The following is a 27,863-nucleotide window of genomic DNA, read 5'->3' as shown; positions in this document are numbered from 1 at the left end:
TGCTAAACAGTAATACGTAGCACTCAAGCCCCTGTTTGTTGTTGGATTGGGAGAATCAAATAGCCCGAACCACTTCCGGTGCGTGATTTGATCGGTGACACGTGGATTACGAGCACGCGTCAGAAAACCGTCCCAATTTCTAGGTTATTTGCTTGCAATCAGCACTACTGCGTCGCTAACAATGACTAATGCAACATGTATCCGATATAATATTATCGTGGAACATTTGTTCAGGAAAATCGCAATTTGTCAGGATTCAAATTAATCGACGAGTGGAAGATGAAAGATGAACAAACACAATATAATCTGCGTTATTTATGCAGACTCGAATTTTGACAGTTTTCGGATCACATTCGAAAATGCAGTGAGACACTCGCAATTCTTGAAAACCGAGTGTCATTAAACTATGTTTCATGCATTTGCGTACCCAATATTGAATTCGTTACTTTCGATTTATCAATTTTCTGCTAAAATCTGAGAAGAAAGCCATTGAAACTAGAACTAGAATGACGCAAAGACCTCGATAACTGTAAAAAATAGTGACATTTTACTCTGTCGGTAAAAGCAGACTGCAGCATCCTCTTAAGACTCACTGAGATTACTTTATCAGGAGAAATGTTTGAGGAAGACATTTTCATTTTGTGTAAATGTAATAACTGCAAGGTTATTTATATTATTCATGTGTATGCTGTTGTTGTTGTTATTGTTAACGTTTTCCAATCCAAAAAACACATTTTCTGTCAAGAGTGAAAATACTTTTCCAGTTTCGATGCGCAACGAAATTTGTGATTCGTTATCCCGAAGAGTCCAGCTGAATTTCATTGAAAATATATTGCCACTTGGATCAGATGTGGTGAAATAAACAAATTACTTTAACGGTTATATAGATTTCAGAAAGAATAAACATTGCGAACGTATGTGTAATACATGTAAAAAAATGTTGAACCAATTTTAACTTAGTGTTCCTGTTCTTATTTTTCTCTACTTTCGTTCACATTGATAAAAAATCTGCACTAGAGGTACGAAAAATAAAAATGAATCGCGTTTTAAATTTTGACATGTATACAGAGCATGATATACAAATATGCCTATAGATACGTGAGGCTCTTTCTCTCTTCCTCTCTCCCGCGTTTACGCGTGGCTCTTCGCATGCGACCACCCGCCGGGTAAATTCTGTTCTACAGCCGAGTTCGCGTAGCCCTGATTTCCCTAGGGAACCCGAACCAGAAGCACGCCACAGAAGCCAACCCACGTCTTCGGGGGCCGACTGACCCCATCCTCTACATCGACCAGCATCGACGGAGGTCGCAGGCCTCGATCCTTCGCAATTAGGTACCGATTTTATCCAACCTATTCACCTACATACATGCATGTGTATTTTTGTATCGTCAGCTGTAAAGGTATATTTGATTTGATAAGTTACAGTGCACGATCACGAGTTTTTTTTTTTTTTTTGAGTAATTAAACAGAGTTCACTACACGCTGCAAACTAACTTGTATAGATTTATCAACTTTCAATTCTATCGCATTGATGAAAAAGATATCTCACAATTTATTCAGCAATTTCAGTTAAGATAATGAAGATTTAGTTAAATGAAATGTTCACAGAACTGTAATCATGGAAGTCTCAAGAAACTGAACACCCGAATACTAGTCTGTAATATTACGTGATTTTATCGGTAGATTCAAGCCATTAACGCCGAATTTTTCGTTTGATTATCAGATTGACCAATTCACAAGAAGGGGATTCAAAGATACTAGCTGCCAAAATTCGAAGTCGTTTCAAGGTTGTGTTAGGTGAAGAACTTGAGGTGGCTAAAATGTGACAGGTTCACTGTCAAGTCAACATAACCTCGAAGCGCAACCCACCAGAGCCCGAAGGAGTTGGTCAGCCTGTCTAATAGTGAGCAGGCAAAGAACTTGGCGCATGCGCACTTCGGTGTTTAGTTTTTTGTCACTGTACAGTAACTCGTAACTATGACGCAGAAGTAGACAAAGAAGGATCAGAAGATTACGATCTTTTAGGATAAAAATATAATCATAACTAAGTTTTGTAGAATTTAAAGGCGAAACTTTTAAATACGTACCAATCGGTAGATATTAATACATGAATAAACAGTCAGTGTTGCACATGAAAAGAAGAGAAATAAATTGTCAATTATGCGACCTTGGTTGATAGATTTTATTTATGAGAGAAACATCTGAATTAATCAGTGATATCCGGCCGTTTCTGCGTGCAGATCCCGATACCGACATCTTACCGACAGTATAACCGTTTCACAGCTCGGACAAAAATCCTTTTTTTCCAAAATGGCGGTCATCTCGACTCTGGTCGACACTCTTTTTACGGGGGTGGGGGTTACCCCCGTATGTGTCCCAGCAGTGAAGCGGCTAAAGTGTCGGTAACATGTCGGTATCGGGATCTGTTCGCAAAAACAGCCGTACATCACTACTGAATTATGCACATCTAATGCGATTATTCGACTAATTGGCAATTGCACGCCGGTTTACGATAACCGGAACGCGTGTCACCGCCAGTATAGAACACGGGCATACATATTTACACTAGTTTAAGCTCGCCTCGATCCATCTAAAAGTGCGTGCAGGCGTGCAGGCGTGCGTGCGTGCGTGCGTGCGTGCGTATGTTACCGGGGGCTTGACGAGGGCCACTCGAAGTCGAGGGCGCACACGCGGCCGTCGACAATCCGATGATACGACAGTGAATTCTATTTGCTCACGCGCTCTATGGCTGACGCTGAGGATTACCGCGGAATTATCGAGTTATCCTCACGTCTGACATCTGCAAAGAAAACCAGTCCGACTTCCTAGTAAGGGGGACGTTAATTCATTTCACTTTTTGTTTGATTTTTCTGCAATGAGAACTTTATTTTATTATTATAAATTTCACAAATTTTTCAAAATTTTTCAAATTTATAATTACCGCATGATTGAAAGCATGCGGCGGGAGGAAATGATTGGATGGATCAGCAAAGTATAATAATAAACGGCGTAATTTTGCGGTATCAAACATTCAGTTACCTAACCTAAAATATTTTCATCACCTTATAAAATGTGGTTAAAAAAAACCAATCAAATTTCAGTTAAAAACTAATTTTCGACGGAGTTTCTTAATTTGGAAATCTGGTATCGATTTTTTTTTAAACTTTGATCTGTTATCAGCGATGCAATAAACCTCCCAAAAGCAAATTTCGAGCGACTGATTATTCCGCTTTGTTGTCATATATTCATAAATTCCGGTGCACGGTATTAGATCGAGTTTTTTTCTACAGTTTTTCTTCAACAAAACTTCTTCAATATGCCGCACAATCAGAGCAAAAACTGTGCACAAATTACAATAATCTTCGTTTCCCAAAATCGTCAGTGACAATTCCACGAGTATAAATGGACAACGATCAGTAAATAAAAACAAATCTTTCCTATCTCGAAATCTTTTTCAATTACCGAAACAGTTCTGCACCACGAGGCCCTTCCGAATCCAGGGTGGGGGGATGGGGGCGTGGGATGCGGGGATAAAACGGGGTTGTTCGCCGTGGGATTCCGATCCTCTCGGGAGTGCGGAGATCCCGCTGATTAGGACGGCTCGAAAAATAAGGGATGGCGACTTGTCTTTAATCCTGCCGACTCACCGCGTTCCAATAAATGCGTCTAAAAAATATAGCAGGACTGTGATTTTCATGATATATCATTTTTTTTTCTCATATCACACAGAAGGAAATTTATAATTGTGGTTAGAATACAATCCTAAACAATTTTCACTTTTTTACTGTAACCGCAAAATATTATTATTGCAACGAAATGAAAATGAGTTTCATGGCTGTAACTACGACGTCTAGTTTGTTACTATTGTTCTTAATAATGCTAATTCATGCTATATTTTCTTGTAACCATTGCCATATTTATGTACCAAACAAACCAAAAGCATGTGGTATTAACAACTATAATCACATTAAATAGTTCCTTGTACTACATCTACTCGTGATTCAAACAATATTTAAATTGTTTATGTAACAAAAGCCGGCTGACTAATATTTTCTAGTACGTATAACGATGGAATTTTCTACTGTTTGTTCGTTGAAAATCGTTTGAAACATTTCTTAAGAGGCTCGAAACGTAACTCCAAAATTGTAGAACGATGAGACACCCTCGAGTCGCGCCCCTCGTTTATACCCGCAGCTTCCTATTGGACTCGGAGCTCTGGACCATCGAGCACTTGCATTGACGGTCGCGTGCGCAGCATCCATCAACGTCAGACAATCGAATGAAAAACCGTTGTACCGCTCGGCCGAAAAAACGGAAGAACCTGCTGCTGAAACTCGTTTTTTATCAATGAATGCCGCGTGACTTGTCTATGCTGAGTGTAACTCGGTAATGAAAAAAATTAATTCCTGACCATCAAAGCAAGGGTCGCAGTAACCCATCTCCGTCCAAAATGATGCTGCGTGGTTAATCGCGATAGAAAGTATAAAATAAAATTTATTTGCAATACTTTTGCATACGTAGAAAATATGGGAATAATATAAAAGCTTTGTTGAACAAAAACAAATTCCACATTTGAAGACCCTAATATTTTGAAATTCCATGGAAAAAAGAGGCTGAAGAATCTCAAGAAACTCTGGGCTACACGGAAATACGTGGTATAATTTGCGAGCCGATAGTAATTAATTCAGGAGCTATTTTGCCCCGAGATGAGTAAACAGTGTACTAAAAAGCAAACTTTATTCAATTACCAAAGATCGTAAAACTTGCATAATCTACAAATAGCCCTGAACCGCCCTTGCGGGGCTTCGGCTCCCCTCTTCTCGTAAGGGCGTATCATTAATGATAATAAACTGTCGGGTGTATTAATACAGCACCGTATAATATGGGTTTAATGCTACCCTTGTACCCGAATCGGGGTAGACCACCTGTACACAGCTCATCCCCAATCCCTCCCCCATTGCGTCCTTTGCTCCGTTTGGAATATGTTCAGTTCCTTAATTTTTTTCTTTCTTTCTTGATGGAAGTTGGTTGACCGAAAATCAATGCGTTTCATAAATTTTATTACGATATTTAGATAGTCGATACACGGTAAACATTTCTAAGATTACTATATTCGTAAGCTACGGAGATGTGTTTTAAAATACAAAAACATAAACTAATAGATTTATCAGCAAAAGCTTGAATATCAATGATTTATTTCACAGTGCTTGAGAATTATTAAAAATCTAGTTGATTCGTTCGATTTCACTCTAAGTCGGTTTATTTTACTAAAAGAACTGTTTTTCAACAATCGTTGGTCACTGGAACATCTAGATTGTATTCAATCTTACAACAGTTTATGGACAATGATGATGATCCAAAATTAACGTTAATATTCACTTGAATAGTGAAAAAAAAAATTATTTTTCAGTCACTTTGTATAAGTAATTCCCTGCCCTAATTTATAACCATTTTTAAGTGATTTGAAATAAAGCATCGATATCTAACAACAATAAACTTTTCTTTATCGATCCAGTATTTTCTATTTTTTGTACTTTTAAACAAATCTTCACAGCGTAAAACATAATAATTTGGTAAGTGCTCAATTATGTTCGACTGTCTCATCTCGTAAAAGTAATAACGATTTTTGGACAACCAATCTCTTTTACCTTTCTTCAAATTGTTATCAAACAGTGAGAAGAGCATTTGACAATGAGACGAAGAGTTCCAGAATTTCTGAATCTCCAACCTCAATTTCAATTTGGTCTTTTCTTTTTGTCATCATCGTTAGAAAAAAATGGACATTTTTAATTCGGTTGAATGACACATTACACTCAATGATTGAGATCTCTTAGAACTTTGAAGGGCCGTTACAGTGCGACCATCAAGGCATTGTAATGTCTTTGATTTCTGTAACGCGATACGATATGTAACGCAAATGGGTAGACGTAAAATGTGAATTTTCCATTTAATGAGCGAACAGCGATCTCTTGAGAGCTTATTTATAAAATGCTGGGCATAAATCATACACGTCATAGAGGGGCATTAGAATAATTACACGTGAGTACCATCGCATGCTTGCTATCAACCGTCACTCGATCATCACGCACCCATCGTATAATTTCACACGTTATACTTATACTCGCAATATATGATACGGTAAAACATGAAGATTACTGTTGATCTCAGCAGCGATGATACTTTTATTATTATTTTCAATATATTAAACTCCTGTGTATTAGTGAAAATATTCCTACAAATATTCCCGTTGAATATAAATGAAAAAGCGTAATCGCGATTTGTTCATATATATGTAAAAAAAATGGTTTCCCTTTGTAGTTTAAAGATTTCTATGATCCAAAGACATCGGATTACGTCACTGATGTCAAATGTGCAGCCTTAAACCACGGCATTGAAGCTCGTTCCTCAGAGACCAATTAAATGGTGATATGGAATGACGAGGCAAATCGACTTACTTATACTTGTTATTGATCTTACTGATTTGAACGATCTTTCTAACCTTTTAACCTATATGCAATTATACAAAATATGAAAAATTAGAATAACAAAAAGTGTTGATTTATTGTGATCGTCGACGAACTCTGAATGAGGGCGTTGAAGGCAGATGAAAACGCGAAAACTGAACGAAAGACAAAGACAAAGGCAAAGGCAAAAGCAAAGGCATGAAAGCAATTTTATCCGATACCATCTGCCCCGCGAAGGGCTGATTTTAACCTACGAAAGTCAACCATCCACCCCATTCTGCAGCGTCGAGCTATGGCTGCTTCTAATCAGGGGATGCGTGTACCTATTAGAGGTTTAGGGGTTGTGGCACAATGGGTGCGCGAGTGCATGAGTGCGTGGGTGTAGACTCTGCCATACCCTGAGAGGGGAACCGACGCGCAACCCACGGAGGGTGACTTTTACTGGGAGCCTGGAGGTCACCGAGCCCGTCACTTGTCACATCCGGTTCCATTCGGCACGGGGACTCAGGGAGACTGCGAACGTGCCAGATCCTCCGCCTGGTATACGTCTGTTTTTCACCTTTGCTCTCCTTTCTTTGTTCATCTTTGATTTACATTAGAACGTAGTCATTGGACCGATTGTAAAGTCATTTGAAATCGAAATTGTAACTGGAGTATAAAGCTGTGGACGTACTCGTCTCTTTATTGACACTTTTCTATTGCCATTGGCACGGTATCATATTTGATCTTACATTCTAGATCGATCGCATAATTTTCCGATAACTTTTTCCTAATCAAGTTAATGAGGTACAGTTCATTAAGTCTTGCAATTTGTCATGGAGATGGAGTCTTAACGATCTAATTTAAAATTGCCTAAGTTGTTAATGGCACCACGAAAACCGTGGTTTTGATCGATCCCTGAATTCTTATGGATCTCGAGCCATATCATCAGAGGTGGAGTGATCAGTTCTATCTCCTCACGAGTCCTATCACCGTAGGCCATTGCTATGGATAATCATAAATGACCAGGACTGCGACGGCATTAAAGAAGAGCAACGGCCTAACCGACCCCAGGATCCAAGTATTTCTTTTTCCCTCTTCTTTCCTCTTTCGCCCTCCCTTTTCTTTGTCGACCCTTGGCTGACGCGGGTCGTAACTCGTGAGTGTATAACCAGTCCGGTACGTGTGATATCCCGAAGCAACCCACCGACTGCATGTAGGCAGACCAAGTTGGAAGCCATAATACGGAAAAGCAGTCCATATATCCCACCGCCAGCTATGTAGAAGGACGTAATGTTGGCCGCATGAATCACCGAAATTAGGTACCTACCCGACCATGGGTACCAGACTATGCGACGACGACGCGGCAGATGCACGATTTTCGAGATAGTGAATTGCGCCTCCTCCTCCTGGTGCTACACATACCTACCTACCCATCCTGATGGAGGGTATAATTCGTAGGTGCTTACGCCGATGCATACGTAACGCTAGAGAGTGATATTTTCGTTGAAATGACATGTGAAGTCAGCTTTCAAGATGCTCTATTTTCAACACAAGTGTTTTTGATATTAGATTCCAGCGTGCCTATACTTTGCCTCAAAGAATACAACAGCTGAACTGAATTCTTAAGAAAATGACCGTTTTCTTTTCAAATGAACCATGTGACGCAATTATTATAGAGTAGCTGGCACATTACATTTATGGGCAATACTCTGCAGTGAAAGTAATAAGTGGTAGTCGAGCTTGGGTTCGTGTCGATAAAATAGTTAGTATGCTTCGGTAAACTATCCAGAGTTGATCCATTCGAGATGTTGAAGAATTTGGACTGAAATTATATCAAACTGGGTAAAAAATGTCCAATTCTTCGAAAACGAAGTCATACCCATTCGCGATGTTAAAGTTTTGAATCTATGAAGCCTTTTTTGTCAACTAGAACAGTTCGAGTACCTATATATTTGGTGTTCTGAAAATTCATCTTGTTGACATTACACACAAAGAAAAAATTGTAATTGGATCAATAAGTTCTTGTAATTATCATTCAAATTTCTGCTTGACTATTTTTTGACAAAGACTTCACTTTTTCACCAAATATGAGTCTACTGTGTACTACTCGGACTGTCACACACCGTCAGAAAGATTTGAAATTAAGCCTGCCAAGCTTCGTGAATTCGAATATTATTCAAAAGGGGATCTTGAGGTTTAAGGGCTGGAAAAAGCGGGACGTATTCATACAGCGAGGTAAAGAACCGACGATCCCCAGAGATCAGAACGTGAATTGCGGTGCCGCTTGCAAGCTTATATAACGTCATGTGTGTGCACACACTTCTTTCGCATACCTAGATCCGCGTATTTGCACAATAAGAACGTCCGCTGCTGTTGACGCAAGCACCGCCAACCATCGGCGGTATTATTTGATCGCATTATTTCACCGCCCGAATTTAAACACGCCCTGTACTTGTGGTGTTTGCCTACCAAAAACAGCCAGCCTCTGATCTCTTCTGAAGGAATAGAAATATCCTTCAAATTTTAACATTTTTTTTTTTTTTTTTTTTTGTTATTTTTTACTATACCCCTTAATTACAAATGTATGAGATAAAATCTTACATTAATTTTAATCAATGAACTTGAATAAGTTTATAATATAAATTTTCCTTCAAATTTTAATAATTTGTCATTACAGAAAAATACTCATCAATGATATTAACCCTAGAACGGTAACGTTATGTTTTTTACCTATTGCGATAACAGGAGGGGTGGAAGGGGTGAAAAACGCTCAACCTTGTAAATTCCATCTCTCGGGTACATCATATCGTTAAGAGTTCCATATGGTCTCATTTTCTTATTTTTTTTTTTTAACAAAGACTCACGTACACCAAAAAACTTTTTGTTGGAGTTCCAAAAAAGTGGTGAGAAATTGACGTGTCTCGAGTCAAAAACGTAAGCTGTTCTCTTGCGGTGGGAAATTGTAATTCGCGTGGTTTTTATTTTTCACCCACCGTTACCGTTCTTTTCCGTTTGTACTTTTCTTTCATAGCATTTCACGTTCAAATTATTATTCCATTATGATTAGGTGGCAAAACACGCGGTGATGTGAACAAACAAAAAAATCCGAATAATTTCTTGCATATTTTTTTAGAAAAATCCGCTGTATTCCGCTTCGTCGCGATTGCAGATTCGGATAACCAGATGATCAATAAAAAATTACGCCTGCGTGTACGTACTTACGCTATCATACCATGACGTGAAGAACCCGCAAAATAAACTCATTTATTAACCACATTAGGCAGGCGAGTACGAGCCTAACCAAACATTGGCAAGTCTAACCAGTCGCTTGAGGCTCCTGTATATATGCATACATCTGTACACGTATGCATACGAATAATAATATGTGTGTAAGGTGTGATGTGCGTGTGCGTGTGTGTGTGTATGTCACGCATGCACGCATGCATAGGAAGTCTGCCCAGCGTTCGCCATCTGGTCGTAACGGGGATAGCTGGGGTTTGGCTTCGCCACTAGCTGCTCGAAGGGTTAGTGAAAGTTGGAATGAAAACAGGGGTGTTTATCGGAGGGGACTAGGGCTATTAGCGATGGGATAAGTTTTTCTATTGTACTGATTTACGCGCATATAGTAGAAGGTTTGCTGATCCTGTACGTTCTGCCCGAATAACAGCGATGAAACGCCACGTTTTATCCGGGCATTGAAATTCTTCGGAAAACTTTTTACTGACAATTTCGTTTTATGAATCACGGTTTGGGGAATATTGTAATATAACATCTTATAGTACATATTGTAATAGTATATGGAAATTGTAAAGAAATCGAAATTTTAATACCTGATCTTGTAACTGTAATTGGCAAAATTGCGTGTAAACAAATAAGTAAAGTTTAGATTGAACTTGGGGTTGAAAAATTTTCTAATGTTTCAAGGTATTGATGAAAGTTCATTTGGCTAGAACGATTAATGGAAAAAGTCACGACTTTCATTCTCCAGGATGTTGAGAATCTTGAAAACCGTGAAACTGAACTTATCGGTTGTTCCAAATGATATTAAATACTACTGCATCACTAATATATTATAAATTAAAAAACATTATTAATATTTACAGGCAATATTCATCCTGCATTCTGGACGAAGCCATCTTTGTGCATCTCTAGTTACCGTTGATTATTATGTCCTGAGTTATAATTTGCCCGACATTCTATCTCACATCTCCGTCTTAATCATCAGCGCACTTTCCTCTAACGATATTCTAAGAATTGTATAGCTGGAAGCCCGATAAATTTCTGTGCCGATGTATAAGTAACTTTGTTGGAAAACCGGGTTTAATAAATTCACAACTTTCCTTGTTTGCATGCTTCGAGAAGGTTGTCAAGAGATTGTGTTGATTCGATTCGATATACGAGCGAGGTGTTACGTATTGACAATTAAAGAATATCATGGTTACTACCGACTGAAATTAGAATCTAAAAATTGAACTTTAAAAATCCCAGAACATTGGCGCTCGTGCATTTGGTGTCATATATTTGGTTATACGTACCATTTTTGTAATCTCAAGAGTTGAGAATCACATTCCTTCTTTATTTCAAAAGTTACTAACCGTGAGTAGAAAGTTGCGGGTCAAGATACAATTCTACTCAAGGTAAGCGCATCTTTCATAAAATTAATTTGGATGTCAATGTGTTTTTTCTTTGATTTATGCTGAAAAATACTATCAAATCGATTTCTAGTAATATAAGCAAAGTTTAAATGGCAAACATGAAATACTCGAGATGCTTACAAATGCGAATACGTCAATATCGAAAAAAAATGTTTGAAAAATAGCTTGAGAATAACATCACAAATCCTCTCTGTCATTCTACGCGTCTCTCATCTCAAAACGTGTACAAAAAATGTCAACTTCATCCGATTAAAGTTAACAATCAAAATTTCATCATTTTAGCGATCACTCAATTTCACGAAACCCAACGCTATTCAGTGTCCCACGTTTATGTTATACTGGCTCCAAACACACATCATCCTAAATTTTGAAAGTTCCTTTACAAATTTTAATTAATTTCGACAAATGAACAAGCAAAAGCGTGTCAGTGTCACCTAGATGATTCTCACTCCACAAGACTATCTCCATCAGCGCGCCCAATCCAGGACTACAAATTCATTTTCATCGCCATGCACTGTTGGAAGTGCAGGATAGTCTTCACTCCTCGTTGACGGGTGACGCGTGGCATCCCAGGGCCTCGTGGCCGACAGGATGTCACGGTTTTGTCGCACTTAGCGCCTCTGAATAGCTGGAGCCTCGTTTTCGTGCACCGGCACTGCCCACCACGGATACAGTAAAAGGGAAGGCGTTCCTTGGCCGAAGGATCAGGGCCGAAGTGCGGCGAAAACAGAACGCCTTGTAGCGATTACGGTACCAACGCCACCCAGAGTTCATGGGAAACAACTTTTCAACTCTTCACCGTTGTGTAGAATGGATTTTTTTCAATGGGAGTAAATTACGGATGTACGAATAATGAGAGAGAACAAGGCTCCTCTCGACCTGTTGAGAGACGACTGATCCATGACGAGGGTCATGGCCGTTGGCCGATTTCCATTGTGGGGAAAATGGCGGGCCCCAATTTTATAACCATTCGCGCGAGGCGCATTTACGCGAGTCCCGCAGTTTTCCATCTCTTTATGCGGGAGTGCCCATGACACAATGGAAACGCTCCCAATGAACTGGTTTTCATTCAGACTTCCATACATTTCTGCGCTCTATGGACTCCGGGATCGCTGTCACTTATATATTACACTACGTCACGCATCGACTAACGCTTCTATGGAAAATCTATGACCCAATTCCCATGCGGTACTTACGCGCTTAATCACCCGCTCAGCTCTGTTTACGCGCATCCTGTTCACCGTTGGTTATATGCCTTTTCAAATTTTAGGAAAGTCATGTACACCCACTAGCCTGTTTAAACGTTCATTCTCACACTCGTTTCAAGTAACTGCAAGCTTTGCGCTGAAACACTGAACAGCGAGTGATAACTTTTTGATGCTGGTATTTAGTTTTTCTGTATGTATACTCAGAACCGTAGTTTTTCACGAGGTGTAAACGCTTTAGTCCATACACCTAGTTTGAGTACCCCAAAACCTCAAAGAACTTTGTGAATTGTAAAAAAAAAGACTCTCGAAAACTTTAAACAGCTTCACGGTATTTCGAAAGCTTGATATGGTTTTCAGCGTCATCTAATATCATTTCTATAATGAAAAGAATCCGTTGAGACGATAATAAAGAAACATTTCATTAGTTCGGAGTTGATATAGATTTGATGTATAAGGATTTCTCAAACTCACTTGGATTCCCACAAGGGACTTTCAAGTTTTTGAGACTTTACCAGTAAAAAAACTACCCCATTCGTGTTTGAAAAGTAAAAACAAACAGCAGATATCACTTTAAACGGGTTTCTAGATATTTGCACAAAGTACACTTGACATAAATTCAGCTTCCCATAGCACACCACACGCAAAGCCAAAATACCTTTGTCGAGAAGGTACAGATAACAATGCACACCTGAGTTGAAAATTGGCTACCCCTTATTCCCATACAAGCGTATCTATAGCACTTGCTATCGATACAGAAAAACGACCTTCGCAAGACCCATTTTTAAAATTGCCGGACACGATTGTTCGGTAAAAGCTAAAGAATCGATAAACCCTGAGGCTACGTAACACCAACCGCGGTAAACACCTCGGCTCCATTAGGATAATGAACCGATCGGCTCCCCGTTTCACCGTTTCACCAATGGCGGCCGTGTCTTCGTTCCTGTTGCTGTTCGAGACGAACGGAGTTGATTAGGCGAGATCGATGAGTTCGCAGGATGCGTTGATGCGACGGCAACCTGCGGGGACTACGAAGATTGAAAACAGCACTGAAAGCAGCTGAGCCTGTGTACCTTGGCACAAAACGCTCTTTCATGTTCGGCTTTCCGACGGACAATACTCGCGCTTTCGGCGCACACCCTCGTCAAAGGCAGTCCGGACTCCTGGCATCGGGGACCCGTTCGTTCGGGACGCACCATGCACACGACGCATGTGGTGCCAGGAGGAGCGAGCACCAGTTGTTGGGCCACACTCTACGGCCACGTGTCCGCCACGCGAGCCACGTGGGCCACGTGTATACTCTGACGAACGAATTGTTCATTCCCTGGATAAGGAAGACCCCAAGGAAGACGTGACAAACTACCTACACCCTCGATCATCGGCGACGTTTTAAATTATTCGGATCTCTAGGGGGTTCGAGACTTGCGATTTGAAACAGGTTGTGAAAATTGATTGAAAACAAATGCTTGATTGTATAATGGTTTTCAATTTCTTACTATTTTTTTACTTCTATGTTAACTTGATGACTACACAATAGTGAGCAAGTATTTCTCGTCGGCACAAAATTTCAATTTCTTATACGGCCCAAGTACCAACTTGAATCCAGCTTGTCAGAGTAAAAATTTTCACCTGGCTGTAATTTGGATGCATTATAGTGTACACTGGGATGTAAAGGTCCTTTGATGCTTAGATGATGAATATTTACTGCTCACCAGAAGTACGTGTATCAATTTTATCACGTTTTCAAAGTTTTGCAGCATTTCCTGTCATCAGAAAAAAGTAGTCTAATATGTGTTTTCGGGGAAAAAGTTTGATATTTCGAAACATGAAATCAATTTTGGGGTAGATCTTCAGAAACTACAGAAATAATCAAATTTTTCTTTGTCGTTTCGGTACAGAATACATGGGAAGGATCGAAAAATTATTTGTTTTTATTTTCTCACGTGAAAAAGTATGAACTTTGGAGTAAAATCTGAAATTTTTGGGACAGAAGGAAAGTACCGGGAAAACGTGTTTATTGGAAGTACCTGATGACTATCTGAAATGAATTTCGTATTTAATAAGATCAGACTTTTTTACGCAATACACATTAAATCACCTTTGATACGTCGACAAGGAATCCTAAGCATTCGAAGACAAAGGTAATTGAATTGAAAAACGCGTTGAAATTAATCAACGAGTTTGTCGTAAACGGTAAGGCCTGAAGATCTGAAAATAAGAAGGATTTGCATACCTTACTGCGGACTACTACATATGCAAATTGCATAAAGATCAAAATTATGACCATAAAAATTTGGCCGATAGTTGGTAGATCAGCACATAGAAGTAAAGTTCGTCACCAATTAAGTACCAATTAAGTACCAACTAAAACGTTAATGAAATCATTTTCCAACTCTGACCTTTTGTTTAACTGTGACAGTAATTTTTCATCATTCGGTCTTCATCAGACAAAATATCTTAGTTTTAGTTATTCGGAATTTTGTATCGCCTGTTTGTACGTAATGTTAGAAACGGAGAAGCCTTCTTAATTTTTCCATCTTCTCACAGTTTTGAATATTGCTAAAGTTTTCAAGCCCTCAAAAAATCAATCACACTTCTATAAACAACGTCGCTATTATGTGAATTACATTTTACAATTTCCAAAAAATAATATCCTAGTTCCAAACAAACTGACAATGAGATATAAGAATTCCGAACATAAAACTACAAATTTTTCGAAAGACTATAGCTAGAGACAGATACTTGTAAATATAATTGATTCGCGAATACAAAATTTTCAGAGAACTTGACCGAAGTAAAAAATCACAACGTCGAAAAATATTCTGAAAAATCGATTCATTTATTTACAATTCTAATATCATCAAATCGTTTATAAGAACAGCGGATCGAAAAGGGCGTCGATTTTACAAACGAGTGAATTCAAAAAGGGCCCGCATCTTTCAAGCAAGCTAAAAAAGCCCTTGAAAATGAGACCGTACCGGGGTATCCGAGTGTGTGTAAAAGAGGATGAGGAGGGCCATTAGCTGTTTGAGCGTAGTCCGCTGGAGTACCTAATACGCTTTGACAAACAACTTGAAAGTAACTTTTGCCGGGTTGTCAGAGAGAGGTGCAATGCCGGGACAATCGCTTTGATTGTATAAATCCCGTCAGAGTGGTCCGTCGAGAGCAGAGAGAGAGAGAGAGAGAGAGAGAGATAAATAGAGAGAGACGCCTCTATAGTTGGTTCACGGGGCTCAACTTCGACGGCATATGGGTTGCTGCTGCCGGAACGTATAATGCACCACCTCGACTTACACTTCGAGGACCTCTCAACGCCCTGAATAGACCCAAAGCACATCAATGACCCCTATGATCTAGTCATGGATACGCCGTTTGAACAACTCCGCTATCACATGTTCCCTGCTTCTCGTTTTGGACAAGGCTTGGCTCTGTCGTCGCTGGATTAACGACTTCGCCATAAACATTTTGGAATAGAGTACCATGGACATGATATCGGTATAAATCCGTTCGGACATTTAAGGGGAATGGTCATCTTCTCACGCAATCTCATTTTTGAGTTATTATGAACTTTGAATAACTGGTATTGATATTAGAACTTTCGGAAATGATTATACGGACCAAGAATTATACTGCTGATGCATACTAATGTTATCTTTGTTTTAAGATTTGAAATTAAAGAGAGAAAAAAAAAAAACGGTCTCTAATTGTTTAACTTTACAATCACTTTAGTTGGAAAGTTTGTCGACAGTACGTTTCACGTGATAATTTTGATTTCAATGAGATTTAGGGCACAATTTATTCTAATATCTAGATTTTGTGAGACCCAGACTCCGTGGAGTTTTAAATTAAAGTCCTCTGAAAAATTCGGTATAATTACAAAAAAAAAAAAAAACGCATCGAAAAAAGAAAGCAGAAAATTTTCTAATTTTAATGACAATTACTGATGTGCAGTTGAGCACAAAAATACCGGGTTTTTCCTTTTCAATGATTGACAGCACTAGTATAATGACGTGAAAGTTCAAGCTTATCGAGAATTCTGTTACCTGCTGAAAGTATCATAATTTGAACAATTATGGACCGTTATTTAAATTTCGAAGCTTAAGATAAAAATAATATTACCATCTTTAAACCATTTTATGAATGGTTATTCACGAACCTTCCCATATCGATAGTACCCATTACAATGGAACTTTAAAATCAAGTATGAAAGGTGACCACCTCTTTTAAAATCGAACAAACAATACGATTTTGACATTAAAAAACTCAACGATGCGTGAACCAAAAATAAAAAATACTCAGTTTCTTTCCTTCTAACTATTCTGGCTGTATTTCAGCGGAGAATTCAGAAATTGTGTGGCCATGTACCGGTAAGTTTATTACGTCAAGGTTTAACCGCCGCTTAAACATCCCAGATCAGGTTGCAAGGGGGAAACTGAATCGGCTCAATTCCAAGCCATGCAGCTACAGGGGTCGCTCAAAATCGACTCGGGGTGAATTGTCTCAGCAACGATACGGCGTAGTGCGCAAAAAGTGGTTTTCGAAACCCCGAAGCGCTGCGATCGAATTAGTTGGCACGACTGACTCCTCGGATCGATCGATAACACAGGTATCTTCTAGCCCAATGTGAGCGGTTTTATGCCATTCTACGTCGAGTTTTTTATGACCAATGCGCTGAGATACGTAAGTCGTGTCTGCGACGAATCGTATTACCTGCAGCTACTCGTAATAGCACTGCAGGTGGCAAAGGTCGGAGTTGCGTAAGGTGGAAAGTTTTTACGATCGCACAGCTCGTAAGCGCGCATACTAGAAGGATTGGATGGATAACCTCTGGAGGAGGATAAGGGTGCCGAAGGTGAGGCGCAACTGCACGCAACTTCCATCGCTCGTGATTTGCTTCGCCATATAAATACGCTACACTTTTCCATTAAAAATCCGCGAAGTACATGTGAAGAAGATCTTTAAAGGGCAAAAATCTTCACAGGGATCTTGGTGATCGACGAACTGCTAATGATGTTATAGGAGAAGTAAAAAAAAAACTAAGAAAAAGAAAAAGTAAAAGGAAAAAAATTGTTCGCTAAGCGGTGACACCGTTCCAAAAATTACCTTCAATAACGGATGGAAACAATGAAATAAATGAAAAGTAAAATAAAACTCACTTTGCTCCTTGACCAGACAACAATGGATTTTGGTAGTTTCGGATCGTTTATTCTCTAAAACAAAAGGAAAAATATCGAAATTAAAATAATAAACAGAAAATTCTGAATCAGACCGAAGGGTGGCTTTAAGGTGAATGAAAGTGTGTGGAAAAATGATGAACGAAATTAATTAACTTTTGACAACTTTTTTCAATTCTGAATTAATCTTTAGTGCGAAACGTTCGACTCGTTCATTGTATTTTATCTCAAGGTTAGATTTTTACGATGTAACCTAAATCTACGTATTATGTGATTTACTTTTTGGAAGTTCAAATTTATCGATATTGAAATAAACTGTACAACGTATCCGTATCCCGATTCTGAAGTTTATATTTTAGATGAAAAACACGCTTTTACACGTCTGAAAAAACATAAATTCTCAACTTAACAAAGTCATCAAAAAATAGGCGAAAAAAAAACCATAATTTGTAAATGATAAATCGCATATTACAGGTATAAATACGCATCAAAAATGTTCACGCACATCTTCAGTCAAGCCTCTCCGATTCACCGTTTACCTTCACAAGTAAAAATTTTCTTCATGATTTGACTCTCTGCATGAAGAAAACCGCGTCAGGTTGGGTTTATTTTATACGCACGAGCGATTAACGTATTCGAGTGTAACCGCCGATAAGATTACTAGTTTAGTTCCAGTTTCGCACGATTTCGATTGACAAAAATCTTGGTCATAAACATCGAGCAGAATTTATAAACTATTCAGTAAATTTTGTATAAAACTTTGTACAATTATTCTTTCAATATGCGCGTAAATCGTACACAAATAAAATTTAAAAAAATTTTTACATTCGAGGTCACCACGATATTTGCATACGAATCACTTTTTTGTCGATAAGATATGTATATACCGTGCTTGTCGGTGGGTTTCTTTGATAGCCGTCGGTTCGCTTTGCTTTGCTTTGCTTTGCTTTGACCTTACCCGCGGCAAATGAGCAAAATTTACCGCAACGAACTTTTTGACCGTCGTCGTCGTCGTCGAGCCTTAGCAGCCCCAGAATCTTATCTTCCAGCTACACGATTCTGTTTACAAACAGCGAGTGAAAAGTTCAGGCGAATGGTCAAGGTCTCGGCGGTGGACCATGAACTGATTAAATCCGACGAAATGTTCGGTTTTTCATTCGTGGATAAAATATTCCGTTAATTTTTGTATCGGAAAAATATACAAACAACCACAGAGAAAATCGGTTTTTGTATAAAATTTATCTTGATAATTTTCTCATACTATGTAATCATAGTTGTGGGTTGAAAATTTATCGTACTTCAAATGATTTCGTCGAGAGTGTAAAGCAAATGATTTTGAGATACCGTAAAAAATTGATATTATGGTGATATAATTTTTAAGAACAAAGGTCATCGTTGGAGTGACGTCACATCAAGTCGGCTAAATGACAGACTGACTCGGTTGCAAGTTCACTTGGGTTGCAGAGTTCAACAATTTATAATTGCCGAATATACATATACGTCTTTGTTATCTCCCGCCCACGGAACGATACGAGAGTAATCACAAATTCGTTGGAATTTTTCAAAACAGATAAATGCAATTTATATACTCAAGTAGTTCCACATTGACGATTTTATCAGAAATTGTAAAATTTTTCATCGCTCAATTTTATATTCTGTTACGATTTTAAATACAGTTTTTAAAGAATTGGAGTACAAAAAATTTATTGAAATTACGGAATAATTTTTATATTCAAAATTTTTATTTTACCGTCAGTGATTTTTTCCAACAGCATTCTTCCACAATAATTGAACCTCTCAAAGGTGCCAATGATTTTTTTGGAACTCAACGATCATCTCCTTTAGTTGGGCAGAAGAAAGAAATAGAGAAAGAGGAACGTAATCATTAATGGGGCAACCATAACAGATGGAGTTGATAAATTCTTGTAGAATTTCATTAAATTTTAATGCCTGAAACTTGAGACCAAATCCAAAAATTGAAATACGATGTTTTAAAACAATTCTGGGAAACGTTCAAAAGCTATTTTCAAATTTACTACAATCTCTCAACTAGCAATACTCATAACCGTTGAACCTACCAATTAAGAGCTAGTAAAAATGACTGTAATATAAAAACTTGCAACACCGCAACAAAAATCTACATTTTACTCGTGTTAAAAAGAATTCCAAACCTTAAAACGATCATTCTGATGAATATAAAATTCATACGTGACTAATTTAGGAGAGAACGACTCAACAATAAATGTACCAAAATCATGGGAAGAAAGTTTCTAAAAACGAGCCAAAAGTTCATATGCCATATCGATAATAGGGCGATGTGCATCTGTTCTCCAAAAATTCTCTACTTTACCATAATATTATTCTCATTGTTCAAACGCAGTTTAGTTCCCATCAAGAAGTCCTTAATCCCAGATTTTCGTTGACGAGGGGCTGCGCCTCCGGGGGCAGCGTACGCGCAACAGAAACACAACCGATTAGGTGCGTTCGAAAAGCACCCGGAGGCGGTGTGCACGTGCCCAGGTTGACGGGACACAAGTCGAGTGTGGGCATGAGTGCCAGTTCGACGGTCTAGATCCACGTCAAAATGCACCCGATACTCCGCCCCTGGCGAAGCGAGTTTTCCCACGTCGAGAGCCAGGGAACCAACTTGGAACCTTGATAATATAGACGCTCTACGCCACCGCAAACCTCCAAAAGAACATGTACACAATGGCAGACACTGAGTTGTCGTGGTCCTGTACCCACATCACTTCGGTGTTGCCCTTTCAGATTACCTTCCCTACCACGCATGTCACCTTAGCGCGCATTCGATAGTCGGACAATGAGATCAGTAAACTGTTTCGGCTTTAAAAGTCTGTCAGGCATTTAGTGTCAGTATATAGAAATTGATTGAACAGAAAAATGAAAGAATCAATTGTTGTTTCAAAGTTTCTTGGTTTGGGATAGTCTAGCTTGGACAGATCGCCAGATGTATGTTTGATTAGTCGAGTTCCGAAGACATACATCGATCTATTTCGGTGTTGGAGAGATTTCAGGTTAAAACAATTTGGAAGAAACAAATATACACTTTTTTTTATGTTTTTAAGACGCTGTACTGTAAACTACTTCGTGATATCGAGTTTGCAATGATTCACTTTCAAGTCTACAGCTCAATGAATATAGAATCCGTATAAGCTGACAAAAAACCATTCAGTCCAGTCCAAAATAGTGTTCGGTTATATGACGTTACCTTGCAGTTGTCTTTTCGATTGATATTCCATGTAATTCCGAATTTTCCTCCAAGAGACAGTGACGAACATGGACTTGAATAGAGGTGGTTTTCATATTGTGAAAAAAGGGTTTCAGACACACATGAAAGATTCTCACGTGTATCCGATGTGTCTCACTCAAAAGAACGTTCGTTAAAACAGTCTCGTCGATCATGTCTCAAGCTCTATCTGTCACGGCAGAGTGCAACCGGACGGTGGGGTTCAGGGGCTCTCGAAATGCGGTGTTATAAAAAATGCCAAACTCCCACGAAAAAGGAAGTAAGAAGAAAAAAGAGCAGGGTGAATAGAAACAAACTCTAATATGACCAACGTGCCAGCCGACTAGGCCACGCTGCTGCTACATGGTAACTCGATCCACCACGGCGCGTGCCGCTGTGGCCACGGGGGTTTCCGCCCCTGAACCCGCAAGGGTCTTCCCCGTTTATGCAGTTAGTGTAACTACTATGTATACGTGTTATACTGCACCACCGGTACTATGGGGTTCTTTATGCAAGGGCGTTTTGCTACTGTTTTCAAAACATCATATATGTATACACATATTTAGTTCCCGCCCCGGTTTCTCATGACGAGGGATATGCAAGTCTGGATCGTTGTTACAATTCAATTAATCCATATCAGCTCGAGATCCGAATCAGATTGAGAAGAAAGATCTGCGGACAACTTTTGATGACTGTCATTATGGTCGTCCTATCGCGTAGATCATGATTGTGAATTCTACAAACGTTTAAAGCCCAAATGTTGCCACGATTCGATGGAATACTTTCAATTATTTCTCAACTCGCATTGTATGAAGTGTATATCCCACAACTGCATGAATTGTGCTGTACATGTATATGCATAACGCGTTTTGATATTAGGTCAATTCCCTTCAAGATACACTGAATGATTAGAAGTCTATGTTGATCTCTGGGAAGAAACAGGGATTACACTCAGCTCAGTGAAGACTTTCTTAGCAAATCACTCATTATTTTGGATAATGGAGAATGTCAAAAGTATAGAGTAAACATAGTCAGGCTGTGTAACCAAAAAATTTGGTATTACCAAAGATTGTCTCGAAAATTGATGGAGCAAGTATACACTTCGTGCAGGGACAGTGATTTCATAGAGTTCAATCTCAATTGATTTTACAGACTATGTGTTCAAAAGCTCATGAGTTATTATATTGCATCGGATAATTTTCAAGTGATATATATACAACTACGGGCGGTTTTAAATGATTTCTCATAACATTCGATGTAAAATTTGCTTTACAATTCACCATTCGATTTTTTCTGTGTCAACCAGCTAGTTGCTAAATTTTTCATTTCAACACAGTAACAGGACGTTCATTGAACATTACTTGAATTGCAAAGAAAACAATACCTGACGCAACATTTACTTACCATATTCAATATCTTCGTCTGATTATTATTTCTACTCTGAGTAGTATTCACTGCTTCTCAAGAAGGGCGAATGAGTGATATATTTCTATCCGCAACTGCACAACTGATTCTCCATCGAGTCTATCTACTTTATCAAACGCCAATAACGAGCGTCTAACTGGTTCGCAGAGGCGATGCGTCAGAGGGGATGCGGTTATTGAGGGAGAACAGGGCTTGGACTACGTCTCAAAAGAACCAGCTGGATGAGTACCAAGTTTTACTTGCCCACTTTTAGTCCGATCGCCCGCTGACCACTGGACAAATTGATCAAGACGGAATTGTTGTTCAACTCTCATCCCTTTTTACCAATTGCCTGGTATCAGTTTTTCACCTCTCTCGGATTCAAGGAGCGGAGAGTACGAGGGGATGAATAAAATGGCGCTTGGGTTAGCCGGAGCCGAAGGGGGAAACGAGGAATCGTCTATCTCCCTATTCTGTAGGTGGGTTCGCATACGTATACACTGATACTGGCTGAGGAGAAGAAAGCTAGGGAGGCGGAGCTGGAAGGAATAACAAGATCGAGAACTAGACCCTTGTCTCAGACGAGCCCACAAAAAGCTTTGGAAGGAAATGAATGAGGGCAAGAGATCTTGTGCTTTTCGAAAAATTTTCCATACTTCATCTTCATATTTCACGGAACACAAATTTTAGCTAGTTAAGTCAGGTTAGGTTTTGCCTTGCGTTTTTTTTGGCTGATCTTAAGGGTCAAATTACGTGTTCAGAAGTAAGAAATGTTCTGTAGGCGAAGTGTTTCAAGAAATCACGCCATCAAGATCAATAAAATAAACGATTGAACCGATTCCCAAACCCATGAAATATGAGTTATTCATAAGTGAGTCTCTTTTCTCGTCCATGGCATAAATGAAGTTAAAAATGTCTTAAAAATCAACACTGTCGAATCGATTGAAGTCTAAAAAACCACGAGACGTTTCGATCGGAAGTAGGCAGAACAACGTTCAACAGCTGCGACGTGAACTGCCTGCTCACAGGGTCTAGTTAGTTCTTCGATCTTCGAAACTGGTATATGGGGTACCGTCATGTCAGCCGGAACCACGTCATATCGACGACACGCACTATCTGGCCTACCTACTCGACTCACCGCGTCGCACCCGAAGCAATATAGCGTATTGATTGCCAGTCGGCTAGCTCCCCGAACACATTACATGATTAAACTCACCCCCGCTGCCGCAGGGCGGCTGAACCAGCCGGACGGATGGACGGCCTTGCAGCACTTACCTTATTAAAATATCCGTGCGCACCTAGTTCCAATTCCGACTCTGACTCTACGGTAGTTACAAGACATAGCCACCCTGCCCACTCGAGCTTGGAATTAGCTTCACCTCTGTGGAGGAACCTCGAAGATGCTGACCGTGGTCACCATCTCCTAGAGTTTTAACCCAATGATTTATAACCTATTGTGTATGTGGAGGCTGAAAGATTATTTAGACCAACTGGGTCATTTGGTGGCAACGATCACTGAGACTAACGCACGTAGGTTATGTCTGTGGTTCTGCACCACCAGATTTTTCGCCAGAACATGATAGACATAACTGGGTCTATCCTCTATCCAGCTTTAGTAACCGTCAAAATCCGAGCCGCAAATAATTATTTGAATTAATGATGAAGTTAGGAACAACATCACGATCAGACATATGCTTTAAAGAAAAATGCGCAAAAAGATGATACGTTGAAATTACCTTCCGCAAAGGCGCACTGAAGAATTTCAAATGTACGATAGCAAGTGATGGTTTTGTTCGATTATAGATGCAAAAGTTCCCCATCAATTTCTTGACAAAAAAATGAAAAGGTTTTTGATTATTTTTGACCAATAAACTGTTTTTCTTCGTGTCAGTGTGTCTTTTGGTTTCGAAAAAATATGGTTCGAATCTCAAAGCGGATTAAAGAGCTTTGTTTATTCGACGAAACTTCTTGTGAGGGCATACGGAGAAAATATGGTGAACGCGGTCAAGGAGCAAAGAATTGTATGAATCCGAAATCGATTGGAATATTTGGTTGTTTATAAGAAACTGTTATTAGTCAAAGTTTTGTCAACATCGAATCTTCACGGATTTTTTCAGGCCGAAGCAAGTACAACATAGAAACTTGGTAATAAATACTGTGATAAGAGAAGTGAAAATCGCGATCAGCAACTAAGTAAAATGGAAAGAAAAATAGCTATGTGATAGAAAAATATCAGATCAATCAAGATCTGCCTCGAACCATCCACACAGGGTTTGAAAAACTGCAGCGACAAGGCGCATTCTCTACTGCAAATTCCAGCAGCATTATGCTTTCTGCACGAAAGGTAGCTGTCAGTTGTCCATTATTTTCGGGATTAAATGTAGTAGAAAATGAGATATGACGAGTGCCGCTGAGTCGTCAGAATTTAAAATCAAGAAGGAGAATTTGGCTGGGTAGATGCGCGGTGCAGTATTAAGGGGGTTAGAATTCGGGCGGACCAAACGATCCCTGCATATTTGAAACTCGCCCAACCTTGTTCCATTCTCTGAGATTGAGCCGAGATCCAGGGGCGAACGTGGCACGGAGATTAATAAGTAAGAAGCCTTCTCCAACCTCCAGGTAACGAGAGGAGGAGGCCGCACTCCACCGGCTATACTACGGCGATCACACCGAGACGTGAGAACTCGGCATTCCGGGCTGCTATAGCGTAGATTATTCAGGAGCCAGCTACAATCTGTTGCGTGCATTCTACTGCAGTGAAACAATCCGTGAGTAGATAAATATCTATTTTTTTTCTTGTGGGTGCAGTGTTAAAAACCCTGAGCGAATCGTTCGGTTTTTTTGACAAGCGTGACTTGGAAAGTCATGAATGAAAATGGAGGGCCAAGTTGATCTCATGGAACTCAACTAGATACATGCCTATTCGTTCAGGCATAATTCCAACTTGTTCGAAATAATGACTTCCCAGTAGTTGAATAAGGAACTGAAGATAATTGATCTTGTTTTTTATTGAAATTTTTCATGTGACGGGGTTCATGCTTCTTGCTCCGAATTTCCATGGATCCTAATGACAACCACATGAACTGACTGGAATTCGGAACGGATTGGAAACGGATTGGAAACACCGAAACGAAACGTTGATTTGTAGTTCTGTGCGGATCCTCCGTTCATTCGTTGTAGTCTTCATAAAAGGAAAAACTCAGAGAATATAAGAATTTCGAGGTTTTCAATAAAGTTTCCATTTTACTCGTAATCCAAGGATAAAATGTGGATCAACTGTTTAAATTGGGATGCTATGTGTGACTCAACGAACTGCTATAAGACTTAATACTGGCTTTCTTTTTTCCCTGACGGTCTACTCGGCAGCCTTTATTGTCCATCGTTTTCTCGAAATGAGAAAGAATTAATGATGTATACACCACGATGCCATAGATATTTATTGCGAAAGTAGTTTTTAATGTCTCGTAGCACGTTTGAGCGAGCATCATTTTTAGGAAGTTGGCATCTGTATTGGGCATAAGTCAGTACTGAGTACCTAACGAATTCTCGAGACGCCAATGAAAGTAGCTGATTTCATTAGCTTATCAAACTCAAGGACATTATAGTCCACAAGCGCGCATCCGGTTAACTGACATTATACGCATCCTAAAACACGTATTCGACACCTAATTATTGGCATACGACATAAAATAACTATGCTCACGATCATCCCATCTACAGTTTTGAAATTGTTTCTATTCTCTTTGAGCATACTTGTATGTACTAAGAATTGAAGATCAGATTGCGGTCTACAAAAGTTCCTCATTGACCAAACTGCCAATAAAATTTAAAAAAAACGATGAACTAAATAGTCCGATAATAGGTACGTGATAGTTGACATTTTTCGCAATAGATACTTATTTTCTGATTCTAGTTTCTGGGCACCTTCAACTGACGGACAAGTTGCTACAACATGTTCTACACACACCCGTCGCGTTATCAATTGAACGGAATAGTCGCCGCGTCGTCGGTGGCGAGTTACTTAGTGGCAAGTGTTATCTAATCGATTTCTCTGATCAAGAAGGTTTATCAAATAAAATAACCACGGTAGTCGTGATAGTCGGAGCAGCAACCTGAACTGATAAACATCAAAAGACGATAGTGACATCAAGAGGTTGAGCTTTCTTCCACCTTATCTCAAGAGGCCCGGTCGGAATACCCTTGCGCACTCGAGTCGTAACATAACATACTTACGCTATAAGAACGGGACTCTTTATCACCGCCACTATCATAGATTTCCTGTCCAACTGTTAGGTACGTTTCCTACGTATGGTTAGAACCTACATAAAACTGCCGGCAAAACCGAGCTGTTTCCTACCTTCGAGGCTCTTGTTCCTAGCCAGAAGTGCCAGGAGGACATCAGGATTCGGTGGCGCGTCAGCGAGGTCATTCGCTTCGTGGTGAACCGTCGGCTGCAGGGTAGATCCAATCGGAGCAATGCTGCTCAGAGGAGGTCTCGGCATCATCGGCACTTGGCCTGAACCTAGGACCGGAAGTTGAAGGCCACCGACGACGGGGTGAAGGGGTGCGTGGCTAACGGCGCCTTGGGGGACCTGCTGGACCGCCGCGGACATCGAGAGGTCGACACCACCAAGGAGCACCGGTCTGCACCCGCCGCTTCCAACGCTGCTCGGCACCGCCGGGAGGATTCCGCCGCCTCCCGGCAGCGGGGCGTACGGCAGGTACAGCTCCAGTCTAGACGATGCCCTTTTCGTAGAATCGGAAGGATCGGGATGTCTTGAAGGATGCTCCGAATCCTGTGAGGGTGACTGGTGGTCAATGGTGTGATTCTTTGGTTTTCCGACGTGATATGATTGCTGAGAAGAAGAGTTCCCTGAAGGCGATGAGGATGGCTCTTGCTTGAATTATTCCGGGTACTAACAGTTTGGGGTTTGATGTCATCGATGAACTCGGAAGCTAACGTAGTTATAGAGGCAGTAATATTACACTTGGTAATAAAATCGAGGTATATACTATTCACACGTTTTATGATCACGTTCCTGTACTCGATAGCGAGCAAAGTACCGTTCTCTCAGTTTCATATAATCCAGCGGCAGATTTCAATCCTCTACACTTTGAGATAGAACACTACGCAGTCTAGTACATCCTCCAACGCAGAAATCGGATCTCAGGTTTTGCAAAGACTGTGTCACGAAGCGTGGGATGATATGATCCACTGACGCAACGAGACCCCAGATCCTCCGTAAACCGAGGATTTTTTTCTTTAAAAGGAGAACGATGATGGGTTTAAACCAGTCGAAGGACCTAGCAGCCGAGGAGGCGATCGCCCGGATAGTGGATGTAATTGTCAAAGTGTTCGTGGGGTGGCGGATGTTTGGCAGGGATCGACGCGCCGAAGACTAGAACCCGGAAGTACCAGTCAGGGAGAGTCGACACCAGGATGGAGAACATTGTTCCTGAGGTGTTCAAAGGTCGGTGAAATCTGTCCTGCAAGGTCCGAACATGACGGGCGGATGTGGACGGGTTGATTGCGGTGATTCTAATACGTTGCACTGGGAAACGACACTGGAAACCAGTAACACTTCACGCACGAAGAACACCTCGCCCTGAAACAGGGTCGCGTCCGAGCGGGCTGAGAGCCGGCCACACACTCGAATCTGGCCGGCGGCGACGACGATCCGGAGGTTCGAGAGCAGGCCGCTTATCGCCGGGCGAGCAATCGGGGTTTTATC

General features: G+C 40.1%; 1 protein-coding gene across 4 annotated transcripts in view; it reads right to left on the bottom strand.

Annotated features, from left to right (window-relative positions):
* The window catches only part of LOC124405568 (LIM/homeobox protein Lhx3), a 61,968-nt gene extending 34,629 nt beyond the window's left edge, over positions 1-27,339 (bottom strand). For 2 of the 4 annotated variants that reach the window (XM_046880585.1, XM_046880586.1), the window contains exons 1-2: positions 26,489-27,339; positions 17,463-17,516 (exon numbers count right to left, since the gene is read on the bottom strand). In XM_046880585.1, the coding sequence (XP_046736541.1) occupies positions 17,463-17,516; positions 26,489-26,744 (310 nt within the window). In that variant the 5' untranslated portion in view covers positions 26,745-27,339. The remainder of the gene's footprint in view (positions 1-17,462; positions 17,517-26,488) is intronic. The other 2 variants (XM_046880588.1, XM_046880589.1) reach the window with 1 other exon arrangement.
* Between the last annotated feature and the right edge of the window lie 524 nt (positions 27,340-27,863).

The sequence above is a fragment of the Diprion similis genome, chromosome 4, assembly GCF_021155765.1.
Source record: "Diprion similis isolate iyDipSimi1 chromosome 4, iyDipSimi1.1, whole genome shotgun sequence".
Lineage (NCBI taxonomy): Eukaryota > Metazoa > Arthropoda > Insecta > Hymenoptera > Diprionidae > Diprion > Diprion similis.
This window is presented reverse-complemented; position numbering and strand designations above follow the sequence as displayed.